The sequence below is a fragment of the Mizuhopecten yessoensis genome, unplaced genomic scaffold (assembly GCF_002113885.1).
Source record: "Mizuhopecten yessoensis strain PY_sf001 unplaced genomic scaffold, ASM211388v2 scaffold717, whole genome shotgun sequence".
NCBI classification, from domain to species: domain Eukaryota; kingdom Metazoa; phylum Mollusca; class Bivalvia; order Pectinida; family Pectinidae; genus Mizuhopecten; species Mizuhopecten yessoensis.
The window spans coordinates 550,102-565,218 of NW_018403686.1; the positions used below are offsets into that span (position 1 = coordinate 550,102).

General features: G+C 35.4%; 2 protein-coding genes across 3 annotated transcripts in view; both read left to right on the top strand.

Annotated features, from left to right (window-relative positions):
- Positions 1-2: 2 nt before the first annotated feature.
- LOC110452088 (perlucin-like protein) lies at positions 3-3,686 on the top strand. Its single transcript, XM_021500383.1, has 3 exons — positions 3-399; positions 2,347-2,554; positions 3,582-3,686. The coding sequence occupies exons 1-3, from the start codon at positions 192-194 to the stop codon at positions 3,610-3,612; spliced, it is 447 nt and encodes a 148-aa protein (XP_021356058.1). The 5' UTR covers positions 3-191; the 3' UTR covers positions 3,613-3,686.
- An 8,040-nt stretch (positions 3,687-11,726) lies between these two features.
- The window catches only part of LOC110452172 (perlucin-like protein), a 25,513-nt gene continuing 22,122 nt past the window's right edge, over positions 11,727-15,117 (top strand). Inside the window, exons 1-2 of one of the 2 annotated variants that reach the window (XM_021500547.1) lie at positions 11,727-11,946; positions 14,010-14,095. In XM_021500547.1, coding sequence (XP_021356222.1) covers positions 11,877-11,946; positions 14,010-14,095 — 156 coding nt within the window. In that variant the 5' untranslated portion in view covers positions 11,727-11,876. The remainder of the gene's footprint in view (positions 11,947-14,009; positions 14,096-15,117) is intronic. The other variant, XM_021500541.1, reaches the window with a different exon arrangement.

A 15,117-nucleotide genomic window follows, 5' to 3' on the forward strand; every position in this document is an offset into this window, starting at 1 on the left:
TCATCTATGCAAATTGATACTTTATTTATATTTTCCGTATACCCATCTTAAAATATATCGTGGGTATGTCAATACTCATCAGTTTCCGTCATTAAATCATTCGACTTTTTGTGATTTCTTGTACTTGTAGAATTTCCTGAAAGACTCCAACATTCAAAAATCATAAATGAAATATATATATTACTATCCATATGATTTTTGCCCTATATAACACATGGGAAACTGAGTTATTTTATAACTTTTCCCTGTATAACTCAGCTTTTGTATCTTTAATGTTCTCGTTATATTGTTTACCATTCCAGGCCGTCTGTGTTGCATTTCACAGCCATCTAGCCATTGTCACGTCTGCAGAGGATAATGCTTTTTTGAAATCGGAAATCCAAAATTTACAAACTAGCGGTAATACTCATTGATTGGTTAAATTACAAATGCATGTTTTTATTTTGATAAACTACTATTGAATTTACGGGCAAAACACTTTCCATTTATTTACTTATTTTAATTCTATTATTCATGCATTGGCACTCAATTATATCGCCATCGTATCCAATACATCCAAATTACCATGTTCCCAGTTTCGGTCAACGGATCGAATTAAATTAACAAGGACAATTGAGACTAAAACTTGTTCATTTAGTTTCGGAGATAGTCCAAGCTTTATGTTGATGCTTATCCCAAAAGAAACGTTACATTATTTGAAATATAGCATGTTAAAAATATCCGAAAAAAGACGTTATCGCTTTCTAATATTGTCCCCAGTGTATTGGCTTGAAATTAAGTCATGTAAACGTCGTTGAAATTAAATGAAGCGAAGCATTGTACACGATTAACACGAAAAATGTTTTGCACGTGAACCTTGTATAAAAAGGGTGTTAAAAACTAGTTTTTCTTTTCTATATGGTATTCATATGTGTCAGGACGTGATGACTTTAGCCGTGAAAGGGCCATTGGCACGATACATGGAGGAGTGAGGTACGCTGAGGTCGGCCGGCGGTTTAGTGTGGTATGGATAACCATAGCAAGGCTTTGAAGCATGTTTACAAACACGAACTCGACGGTTGATCATCCAAGGTCGGAGAGCATCACGTAACGAAGACAAGACAGGCATTAACATTAATATCATATCTGCTTACGTCATCTGCGTAATCGGACTATAACGGCGGCAAATACTGCGTCTACCATCCCCAATTAACGTCACATTAGTCCACAAATTGTAACCCGTCGGTTGGCTAAGGTAACGCTACGTGCTCACTGACTGTCCCGTGTACCTCGATTCACGTCATATCCAAATCGCTTAGCGTGGGCACGACAACATTAGCGATGGTTTCTCAAACAGTGGCAATATTTTATATTCCCGGATAAGTTCCGATATTCGCTCAGATGGTAGAACGCAAGTGGATCGTAGGCGTGGTGAACAGTATCAGGACGCCTGCACCTTACAGCATTGTACGTCATGATCATTTTCATGGTAGCCTAAACGCTCAACGTTACAGAGAGTACTACATATTATTCCCATCTTGGTGATAACTGGCGACACGCTTCAGCAAGATATTTCACATGATCATGTCTTAAGCGCGAATATATGGTGGAAGATGCCGATGAAGTCCTGAACCGACTCATCGATTCCATGCGATTCGTTAAAAGCTGTGGTCAACGCCAGGGATTCTTGCACGTCATATTAGTTCTGTGAATTTGAAATTTACGTGCACTGGATACACACTAGTAATTGAGACATTTAATGAAATGAAGCCACCTGATACAACACCTATTGAGTTGTACAGCATTTTCACCATAATGCATTCATTAAATACTATCATTATACTAATGTGACGTTTCTTACAGGGTCAAGTTTATTTGAATTTAATTCACCTTTACTTAAAAAAAACACAATATAAGTGTTGATAAGGTAATATGTAGCTGTATAAATATATTTAAATTACATGTAATGTTATAATGTAAACGAAAATTTCTGACCTTTTTCCAACTTGGATCGAAAAACAATTATGTAAAAACAAGTATATGTAGCCTACTAATTAATTGAGTATTTCGATACATGCACATATATGTATGTCCTATTCTACCTGATATCGAACAGTGTTGCTTGATGTAGTTCTACAGGTTTTGTCGACTAGAAGTCATAATTTTTATTTAATGGAATAAATAAAGAAAAAATACAAGCAAGCACACCTTGAGTAAAGCGACTTCATTATATTGTATTTCAAATTCAACTTATTGTGACTATATTTGATAAAAACAGTTTTTGAAACAATGTTATATGCACGTCCTTAAATACACAATTAAACAAAATCATAATCCCATTAAAATCACTTCCAATTTACGTTTTAGCTGCGTATTGGATTGATGGAACTGACATTGAAGTTGAAGATATATGGCGTTGGACGTTTACTGGCGAAAGAGTAACCTTCGTCAATTGGGGCAGTGGCCAACCAAATAACGGCCATGCGGCGAACTGTATGAGTCTGTATGGGGGTCTATCATTCGACATGGCTGACGAACATTGCAGTACCAACTTCAACTACATCTGCCAAATGAGGTAAAATGGAAAAAAAGACATACGTCAATAAAAGGATGTTTAATTGGCAATCGTCAGCAAATATTTGGTTTGTAATCCTTCGGTTTCAGTTTTCGTGGGGTTTTTTTTCCGATATTATCATAGTCAGGATGACAGGTTGTAGCTAGCGTATGAGAGATGCAGTATAGGTGTGAACTGCTTTGCTTATTCTTTATATACGTTTGTATGCCTGGGACCATTGATGTGTTTACTTGTGTTATCGGTATCTGAATATTCCATCGGGGTCAGAAGTGACATTTTAAAATTATATAAGTGTGATTGTTTACGATATTTGTCAAGGTCTTTTAAATATCACGATATTCGCTTCGATTTAAGTTTTCATTGGAGTTAATTATTTAGCAAGCAAAGTTCTGTTGAGAGTAACCTCAGAAGTCATTTAGTTTCAGCGACAGATATATAGCAAACACAAATTTGAGTAAAATTTTAACTCCAAATTTATAACCAATCTATCCGATAATAGGTAATCATCTCCCTTTACCTTGTTCCTGAAAAATCATAATACATAGTTGCATGCAGGTACTCCTGTTTACTAGCAGCTTATTGTTGAAATATTAATATCATAATGTGTACTCTATACTGTTCGAGCTTACACTTGTTTATATTTTCACTATACAGTTTAAAAGCTGCTCTTGTGGCAAATAATAATATTATGTGGCAAATGTAAGCTGATAGTCCTATAAATGTCCATCAACAAACTTTCTATTGACTACATCGGGTCGGTTCGACGTAAGAGTTAAAAGCTAGAGTAATGGCAATAACCATTATGTCGACGCAAGCACACCAAGATTAGACTAGAGAGATTAGAGAAAGAAAACGAATTACATGGACAAATTGTAACAAACGAAAATCTTTTTACAAAATAAAAATCACTGATATTAGTATGGCAAGCTTTAAACAATAACAATTCAAGTCCCCAAGCGTAAGCTATGATCTACTGGAAATGTTTGTAATGCGTTTGTTGTTAATGCGATTCCTTTGTTGATTCCAGTGATGCTGATGCAAGTGAATTGATTGGATGAACTCTTCATAATGAGCATATTCACAATTATTTCATCGTATACTTTGTATACTTTAGATAAATAATAAAATGTTTTATTTAATGTACTTGCGCATTCTCACTTGTTCTTTTAATCAACTTATCATTATTCATTGATGGAATCCGTAACGATATTCCATTTTATATAGGCAATGCATTGGTTTTCTGGGGTCAATGCATTTGCATTCGTACATTTGGATGAATTCTAAGAATGTTTTAATATTATGTTTTCTCGTCGACTTTGGGTTCAGATTATGTTCTTGATTGAGTCCATGATAACATGTCTGTACCATGTACATGTGAGTACCAAGTCCATGATCAAGGCCACCGGATAAATGTCAGTTTGTCTGAGGTTTAACGTCCGCACAGCAGCCAATGTCATATGAATATGAATGCCAAGGGAAACACTGAGGATGATTATTTTCCATTTTCTGATTGCACCCATTCACGTATATATTGTAACCAATATAACGATAGATAACAGTTTGTCGACTTCAGCGGCCATGCATATCAAACACATATCAAAGCAATGAAATGACTTACGATTTTTATCATTTTAAACAATTATGTAAACTGTACGTTGGTGGGTTATCGAGCTGCTAATTTTCATTATCAAATAGAAAACAAACACAATTCAAATAAATTTACATTTACCAGAATTTATTACTAAGTTGGTTGGCATATGAAGGCCAAGGCTTCAACCTCACATGAAAATGAAAAAATATTTGATGGAAACTGGGACCAGAAAATTCCACCAAAGAGTAACTGTTATTATAGAATTGATATCGATCCGCATGTTCTGTTGTGGAAAATGGAAATTCTGCGAAATTCTGCCATTAGCAATGTTGTTCAGGAACCAGTTGAAGCCATGACGTGGTATATCTGCTGCAACCATACTGAAAAACATGGAAAGGAAAACAGCAGACACCGAAATTTGTAAGATAGAGCAGTAATTCTCAAGGGTAGGGAGGGTGGGTTTTCAAATGTTGGCAAATTTTGATAAGAAACGTGTTGACATCAGCTATCCCAAATGGCGTGGTTAAAAATTGTGACCTCCAAAACTAAAGATTTCCAATATTAGAATACTGAACGGCAGGAGTTGTCGTTCGTAAGTTTTTGCTGTAATTGGTCAAAGGGAGACAACTTAGGAGTACAATATAGATGCTTGATACTCAAGATCGCACAAAGAGGGGGAGTTGATATTCATTTGATAAACAGAATTAATTTTAAATAAATTAATTCCCAATTTTTGAAATGATGGACCTGGTAGGTTTAACGCACCTTAACATATTGCATTTTCCCCTTTATCTGGTGTAGTCGTTTGTGTTTTGTGTAAAGCAGTTTGAAACAAAGTGAAATAAATTCTAAATGAAAAAGTGTATCCCCCTTTAAAGCATAAAGACTGGGCCCTGAAGTGGAAATACAGGTGAATCTTAAAAATCCTTCTTACTTACATTATATTTCGACTAAGTTTGATCTGTAGTATCAATGGGCATGGATATTTAACTTAGTACAAACAGGGAGTGTGGGTCCCAGATGAGGCTACGGGAGTTAGTGTTGTAGATTTAAATCTTATTATTCTACCTTAATACATAATAATAATAATATGCGAGGTTCTTATATTTAGCTTTATCACAACCTAGTTCATAGGTCGTCTCAAAGCGGTTCACAAAAATGTTATCCGTGGTTATAGGGCATTTGCAACCAGCCAATATATTTCTCAACTCCCTGGGAGCATATAGCCGGTGCTGCCATTTCGGCGCTTACAGCTAGCATTCTACAAGTCTAGCACTGTCCTACCAGATTTAACCCGCAACCTTTCAGTCACGAGCCCGGCGTCTTACCGCTAGACTGCCGTCTATCCTAAAACCAGAAGATACAAACTAAACCAAACGTGATCCTCATGCTATTGGCCAAATACCATCATCATATGTCTTTGAGTTATTCAGGAGAAGTTACATTTCCCTGTTCCCTGTGACGTGGACAGTCGGTTAAAGTCATTCATAATCACGTCATTAGCTCATCTGCTCTTTGGAAAGATAAGCTTAAAACATACCAGTAGTCATATCCGTTTTTCTCTATTTTCTACAGTCTCGATCTAACAAAAATAAACAAACAGGGTTGGGTACGGGAGAGGGGGACCTTACGGTCGAATATTAGTCATACCAATCTGTCACATGATTGGCTTAGTGAACGTGGTTGACGTGTAACGACATTTTTTTTTTATCATTTCCTTATCATTCGTCTACTACCCTGAACTAAGATGTTGTGAACTAATTTTACTTATCATGAAGACATTACTTGGGATAGCTTTCTTCTGGTTGTACTTCATAATACATTCAGAATCAATACAAGGTAAGTGACGAACTCGTAGAATATTGCCTGCATGTATGCAAGATGTAGGGATTTCTTTTTCCGTTTTATTTTCAAATTATGTGTAGGAAGTTTTCATCAAAATAACTAATCAAAAATGCATCTTACCCTAAATTGATATATATTTTACACATTCAAATGTCATTAACCTTTCAAAGAATATCCTTACATTAAGCAATATTGTCAACCAATAGTTGTCCCACAGCGCGCAAATGTACCTATTTAAAACGCTCGTTTAAATGTCAACAATTAGGTAATAACATCATCTGAGAAAGAGAAGCAGCGATTTGACAATGTACGTCTGAAAAAAATATCAACTGACCTCTGGGTTAAAGCGTCAATCGCAGGCGCCCCTTCCCCATTGAATAATAGTTATTACTTCTCGAGACAGTTACGAAGACAAATTTTGCCACATCGCTGGTGTTTTAATTGTGCAAATTAAAAAAAATGTCAAATCACTTTGAAAAGGCAATATTTTTTCTCAATAACTTCAATTTGTTAATTTGCATCTAAAGAAGACAGACCTTAAATGATGAGGTTATTAAACAATACCTTATCATTTGTATACACTGTTTCATCATTTCATCATTATAAAGTCGATTTCGAATCATAAATGTAGGTTTGATTATCAGAGACACATTTTACACAGAAGCAGGAATGCCGTCAAGTACCAAACAGGCCTACAGTCGTACGACGTAGGAGTCAATTTAAATTGTGTATGTGACACTGTACACATTTAAACTACACTTGTGACGTCTGTATCTTGTATGTCCTGAGCTGTTTATAGGGCATTCAACCAATAAAACCAAACCAAATGAAATACTGCTATATAACAATGAAGTCAAAGTGGAAGATTATGTGTGATTTGTGGATGGGTGGAGTGGGGTGGAGTTTATGTCTCTATTGATCAGTGTATCTTGATATGTCGATTTAGTAGGTGTGTTGCTATATATCAGTGCATCTTGATATGTCGATTTAGTAGGTGTGTTGCTATATATCAGTGTATCTTGGTATGTCGATTTAGTAGGTGTGTTGCTATATATCAGTGTATCTTGGTATGACGATTTAGTAGGTGTGTTGCTATATATCAGTGTATCTTGATATGTCGATTTATTAGGTGTGTTGCTATATATCAGTGTATCTTGGTATGACCATTAGAATGGGGTTTGTCTAGGCTATCTTGTTAGAGTGATTTCTGTGCAGTATGATTTTATTTGTCGGCGTTTCTTGGTATGTTGATTTGTTTGGGGTGTGGCTGTATGTGTCGGTGTATCTTGGTGTGTTGTTATGTGTGGGGCATCACTTCATGTATGTATCGTAGTATGGTGCGTTGTTTCGGCCATAACTATATGTGTGTTTGTATCTTAGTATGGTTTGTTGTGTGGGACATGATTAAATGTGTGATTCTATCTTAGTATGGTGTGATGTGTGGGGCATTGTCTTTATGAATTTGTATGTATTGTTATGGTGATTTATGGGAAGTAGTCTTTATATCTGTGTGTATTTTGATATGTTGTTTGTGTCAAGTGTCTCTATATAGAGTGCCTTCGTACGAATAAATCAATATTTCATTGAATTTGATTACCTTTTTATGGCACTGTGATAAACGTTCAATAATTGCAAAATGAAAAATTAACAGCGCCATAACGCCAAAACAGAATTTGATGGTAGGAATTAAACAAACGTAGCATGTCTCTAAACCCCAGTAGAGGAGCTTTGCACATTGGACTATCGCACGTTGTCCTTCGGTGCGAGGCGTCAATATGCACTGTTCAACAATGTCCAAAAATCTCAGTTTTGAAAATATTCATTGTATAGATATGTATGTGTATATATGATCTAATATCCTTCATCTGCAACTAACTGAACATTTATCTGAGGATAACATCTTATAACACCATGCTGACGAAGACTGCAACCTCTTCGTGTATACTCCATAATAACGACGTGGTTTTGCTGTTAAGAAAGTGCTAACCTTTTCAGAACAATTTTCGTCTCTGTGTCAATTGTGTAATCTGTAATGCACTTTCCCTGTGTTTTAGATTACTCTCGCTTACTGTTTATATTTGTTTGGCATGAAATTCTTATATTTTCCTTTTCTGTTTACGCTTTGGTAAACTGCGTTTTCGTTTGATTTTCCTGACATATTATGTAGACACGGTTATCTATTGTGCTGTCAAAGGTGAGACATATCAAAACAATAACTTAACCGGTATGTATTCATCAATTGTTTATTGTAAAAAGTAGTACATATGAAGCAGTGTTAGAAACATCATTTAAGTCGAATATTATTTATATGTATATATGATCTCATACCCTTCATCTGCAATAGACTAAATGTTTATCTACATATATCATGTTTACTCTAATCAGAGCACGTGTTTCTTTCAATTTTAGTGTCACTGTTGAAGGCGATCATTTCTGCGGATAACGGGATTTCATTGGTTCGTTTCAAGAAATATTTTCATAAATGTCATTTGGAAAGATTGAAAAACAACGTTGATTTGTCCCTTTTTCGATAAATTTTCACCAACCGAAAATAAAGGCGTATATTGTAGCATTTTCATTATAAAGCCAAAACCAAAACAGGTCGTTAACACTTCATCAAAAAAGGGGAAAAGATTGCAAGAGTAAGTAATTCAAAAAATACTTTGGAACTTAATATTGATATTTGAAGGACTGTAGCAATTTCAAACAATTGAAAGCATACATCAGGGAGGACAGATGCGGAGTTAATACAGGTTTCGGGGAGGTTAAAGTATGAGTTTACCAACACAAAACTCGTGCATCAGAAATAAAGGAGAAAATCATAATCGATTGATATAGAGATGCCGAGAGTGTCCTTAGGAACTTCGGGATTCTTAAGTCCCCGAGGTATGCACATTTACCTATTTGAGTAGTAACAATGTTATATTATACATACATGTACTATACAGATTATTGAATCTGAAATTAACCTGTATTACTCTAAATCTTTAGATTACAAATGTCATCTGCGACAATACTCCAGAGGTGGTATGCAGATTATTATTATTAGAGGAAATGGTTATTACGGGACTTCCCCTCTTTTTCACCAGTAGTATAGTTTGATTTTTCACATTTTTGGTCAATAGTATCACCAATGAGTCCTGATAGGCGAAACAGCTCCATGAAGCAATATCATTATTTTATGGGTTTCTTCGTCAATAACCAGACTTTAAAGGTGCAATAACCTCTGTTAGTGTGTGTTACTTCCTCCATAACCAGACTTTAAAGGTGCAATAACCTCTGTTAGTGTGTGTGACTTCATATATAATCAGACTTTAAAGGTACAATAACCTATGTTAATGGGGAATACGTTCATCTTTCAAAAATGAAAGGTGGTAGACTCTGCTAATACATTATGTAGTCCCCTAGGTTTGCTGTAACCTTGATAGTCAAAATGCATTCAATATGCAAACTATACAAATTATTAAATTTGAAATTAACCAGTACTCTTCTATATATTTCAAATCATAATTAAAGGGCTTGACACATCTGCCCTTCTGTTAAAACAGTAGTTCAGACAAATTTGATCTCAAGCATTCTTGTCTCTAGCATCACCGATGAGTCCTAGAAGGACGCAACAGCTGTATGATTCAGGGTAGATTACTGTTTTCTTGCTGTTTCTACCAACTTTTAGAGGTAAAATCATATATTCATATTTCAAGATACAATGTGGTACACTCTGGTGATGTATTGTTTAGTCTCCGGAATTCGCTGTACTTACACTGTAATGGTCACAGGTATTTTTGAGTAGTGGCATTGTTTATAAAACACAGATCATTTCGTATGAAATTTACCAGTGTTTTTTGTTTGTTTTTTTAAGTCATAATTGAGGGGTTACTGTATATGTATAAGTCTATTTCTGAGTCTATCAGTCAACATGGCTGACGAAATATGCCAAAAGAAATACAAAATGTCGGAAAAGGTTGTTGTGTTGGTAAGATAAATCAAACATTAGAATTGTCTAACTTAGGTTTCAAATTTCTTGTTTTTTCTTTTTATTTCTAGCGTCAGAGTCATTAAAACGATTTGTAGCCAGCATTTCGTAAGAAAGATGTAGTATGGGTGTAGATTACGTTGCTTGCCCTTTCAATGCACTGGTTTGGGCAAAAAAAGCCTAGTGTATATCACTGCTTTTCGCCGTGAAAGTTCCTGCTTAACGTTCATCGTTTACGGTAATCACAACTGGTTGCACTCACAAGTCGGTATCATATCCGCACTATTACAAGGAGGCAAAGCAGATACACCAACATGTCCACGCTTTCCAAACAGTGAAGTGCGTCCTTAAATTACCTAGTATGTTAATAGGAAGTGAAACAAAGTTAAACCATGTCAAATACACTGTCACATGTGGGACTATTATTGTTAGTATTTTGTTTAACTCGTCTTAATGATATTAGAATAATTCATCAGAATCTGAATTGACACTTATTTATTAGTGTGATCATAAACGATATTTGTAACCACGATACTTGCCACCGTTTCACTTTTTTCACCTTGTTTAAAATAATCAAAATAATGCGACAACAGACAAAGGTATTATCTAATTTTATATTGAATATATACAAGCATATACATATGTCATCAAGTGAAGTGTCTCAGAGGTCATAAAGTCATAATGTAAGAAGAACTTGTTATTTAAACTCTACTCATCACCATATACATGGTTTTATGGGAGATCTGTTAAAATTCAAACATACTTTAACTTTATTTATTTTTGAAGACGGTTGGTTAATAATGACAGGGGAAGCGACCAGTACCATGATAGGGAGTTATTTCCCGTTAATTGTTGCATGATAGTTATTATACACAAAACAGACAAACTATTTCTCGCATTGGTTTCATGCAATCTGAAATAATTTTGATGATAGTTTCTTGCAATCTAAAATAATTTTGATGATTATTTCATGTAATCTGAAATAAATTTGATAATAGTTTCGTGATATCTAAAATAATTGGAACAAAATGTAACGAACACAAACACGTTGTTCAAAATATAGGTGACAGACATGGTTATTTACATTTCTACTGAATAACACTTCATGTCTAAAGAGTAGAGGATGTAGAATATAATATACTTGATGTGAAATAATATGTTGACATTGCTTCTGTTATTAATGCCATACCAATGTTTTTTCCAAAGCTCATGCAAGTGAATTGTTTGGCTGAAATGTAGCAATGTACATGTTCAAATATAATTTCATTTCATACATTGTAACCTGTATTAATACAATATTGACTGAAAAAATATGATACATTTGCTTGTTCTCGCTCTTTTAATAAATGCAGATGCTATTATTTGCATGACCGAGGACTATCAATTTGACAAGCCTACAGAGTGACAAAGATTTCGGAGAAAAATCACGTAAAAAATTAAGTCATCTTTGGGTGTGGGTGTGATTGTAGTATGAATTAAAATGGGGAACATCAGAGTATTTCGTGATTATACTGCCGGTTTTTTTTTTGTTTTTTTTTTTGTATTATTCACTTAAACTTTATTTGCGATACTTACGTAAGGACTTTACAAAATGTATCCCTTAATTACCTTATTCATGGATGAAAATGAAACTAAAATTGGACATGTTCTCGACGCATATTGAAGGCTATCATTGAAACACCTTCCGAAGTGACTATGGGCTACTGGACGCACCTTTTTGACATAGTTTAAACACTTCTTATCATTTCGTTGTCATTCGTCTGCCCTTTGAACTAACACGTTTCGTATAACAATACGGTCACCACACTTCCTTGTGATCAGATTCCAGTTACAAATTCCCTGCCGAACAGTATTTTGTAAATCTCGCAGTGTTTTGACGACTTCGCGGAGACTTTAACGGAGAACGTTAAGCTATGATGAAGATTTTATTCAGAACAGTGTTCTTATGTTTTTGTGTAATAATAGAACCAAATGCAGTACAAGGTAAGTGGCCAACTGGTACAAAATCTTCAGAGGTTGCTTTATGGTATGTAATTGTCTATAACTTCATGTATGAAAGGTTTCAAAATTATATCTATAGTCAAAGTGCATCTTATTCTCAATCGATACTGAGTACATTAAAATAGTTTACGGTACATTTCCTCAGCTTAATATATGTCTGATAAGTTCTGTTTCTCCTCATGGCCCTGCTACAACCTACCAGGCATTGTGTAATAGTGTATAGACATCAAGCATTGTGTAATAGTGTGTAAAGACATTAATCATTGTGTAATAGTGTGTAAAGACATCAGGCATTGTGTAATAGTGTGTATAGACATCAAGCATCGTGTAATAGTGTGTAAAGACATCAATCATTGTGTAATAGTGCGTATAGACATCAGGCATTGTGTAATAGTGCGTATAGACATCAGACATTGTGTAATAGTGCGTATAGACATCAGACATTGTGTAATAGTGTGTAAAGACATCAGGCATTGTGTGATAGTACGTATAGACATCAGGCATTGTGTAATAGTGTGTAAAGACATTAGGCATTTCGTGATAGTACGTATAGACATCAGGCATTGTGTAATAGTGCGTATAGACATCAGACATTGTGAAATAGTGTGTATATACATCAGGCATTGTATAATAGTGTGTATAGACATCAGGCATTGTGTAATAGTGTGTATAGACATCAGGGATTGTGTAATAGTGCGTATAGATATCAGGCATTGTGCAATAGTGTCTATAGACATCAGGCATTGTGTAATAGTGTCTATAGACATCAGACATTGTGTAATAGTGCGTATAGATATCAGACATTGTGTAATAGTGCGTAAAGACATCAGGCATTGTGTGATAGTACGTATAGACATCAGGCATTGTGTAATAGTGTGTATAGACATCAGGGATTGTGTAACAGTGCGTATAGATATCAGGCATTGTGCAATAGTGCGTATAGACATCAGGCATTGTGTAATCGTGCGTATAGACATCAGGCATTGTGTAATAGTGCGTATAGACATCAGACATTGTGTAATAGTGTGTATAGACATCAAGCATTGTGTAATAGTGTGTAAAGACATAAGGCATTTTGTGATAGTACGTATAGAGATCGGGCATTGTGTAATAGTGCGTACAGACATCAGACATTGTGAAATAGTGTGTATAGACATCAGGCATTGTGTAATAGTGTGTATAGACATCAAGCATTGTGTAATAGTGTGTAAAGACATCAAGCATTGTGTAATAGTGTGTATAGACATCAGGCATTGTGTAATAGTGTGTAAAGACATCAGGCATTGTGCAATAGTGCGGGTAGATGTCAGACATTGTGTAATAGTGTGTATATACATCAGGCATTGTGTAATAGTGTATATAGACATCAGGCTTTGTGTAATCATGGAGGTAAACGTTTATTGAAATATTCTGGACATGTTGATTCTTTGAATTGATAAAAAATCTACGAAGCTGAAAACCTTAAAGTCGAAAGCGAATGATTAAGGAAAAATATAAAAAAAACTAAGTATTATTTTTTGATTGATCAATGTCGTGAAGATAATTTAATTTACATACACCAGGTTCCCATTAATAATCAGGTCAGCAAGATAAACGTACTCCTGTTCATATCCAAGAGCATGATAAAGAAAAAAGCCCATGTTGAAATGACTATCAGATTTAAAATCAAAGTGTGAAAAAATTAATCATTCACAGTCATAAATGAGTTGATATTCACAGATAGAAATAATAAGAAAGTCACAGTCAGCAATGTTATGCCATTTACAGTCAGCAATGGTATGCCATTTACAATCAGCAATGGTATGCCATTTACAGTCAGCAATGGTATACCATTTACAGTCAGAAATAATATAGCAATAACAGTAGGAAATGATATGATAAATATAGTCAAAAATTAACATATTAGAAACACACCTTTTCAAATGAAAAAGACCATAATCATTGTCCCTCCGTTAAAACTAATATATACACAAAGCTATGTTAACCTTATTGTGAAAGAAGTATTGGTAATCATAAAAGTAAAATGACGTATGTTCTCTTCTTAGCATTAGGGTGCAGGAATGGATGGATACAGTTTGAAAGTTCATGCTACTTTTTTTCGAATGACGTGGAAACATGGGCAGAGGCATCTGTAAGTAACTTATCTTGATAGTAACACTATTTCTGTGATAATAAAAAAAAAATCATCATAATGATTTACAATTTCAAATATTCTTTTACTATCATTATCATACCCTTTTACCACCTGTGGGATTTCAATGTCTCTAAGATGTGGGGTCGCACAACGCATCATGTGCGAACAGTGTACGTTACCTACCTAACTTCTACGGGAGTTTTTTTTTTCCGAAATGCGAAAATGCTTATCAACGATCAACTTTCTATTTAAACCAAAGGCTAACAGTTAAATTGAGGTTTTTGAAGTAAAACCAATTTTCATGATGTAATACTTACCATAACTTTAGTATGCATATACAATACCTACACCCATCTTTGTAGCCCAAAAACAAAAGATTCAAATATCCCTACCTCCCTACCGTGACGTAACCTATATCTCGATGACAGAGCCACGGAGTGATCTCCCTTCCTCAAACCCCCTTTTATGGAGCCTAAAGGCAGCCAGGATGAGGAGGCAAGGGGAGGAATACAGGGTGGGACTCCATAAAGTTATGGTAAGTATTACATCATGAAAATTGGTTTTACTTCAAAAACCTCAATTTCATTTCAGTAATAATTACCATAACTTTAGTATGCGAATTCGTCTTACCGTAGTGGAGGCTTCGAATCCAGGCAGACCAGGCTGACGGAACAAACTCGAGACATGCTCAAGGTAGGGAAAAGGTTCAAGGAACCCCCCTAATAAAGCCCCGAAAGTAATTAAAAAATGGAAAACCTCCCCGTGAAACGAGCAGGTGTACCACCGTGGTGCCTGATAGCATACTATTTAAAATCACTGAATTACTGTGGAGGAACAGCCACAGACTGTGCAACCACCACCGGTCCAAGGGAATACAATCCATCAGAATGAGAGGCCAAGGACCGGAGATAAAAATCCGTGAAGGTAGTCTGTCCGCGCCAGAAAGCTGCGGACATGACCTCCTGAAAGGGGGACCCATTGAGGAGGGCCCATGACGCAGCAAGGGCCCTGATCTCATG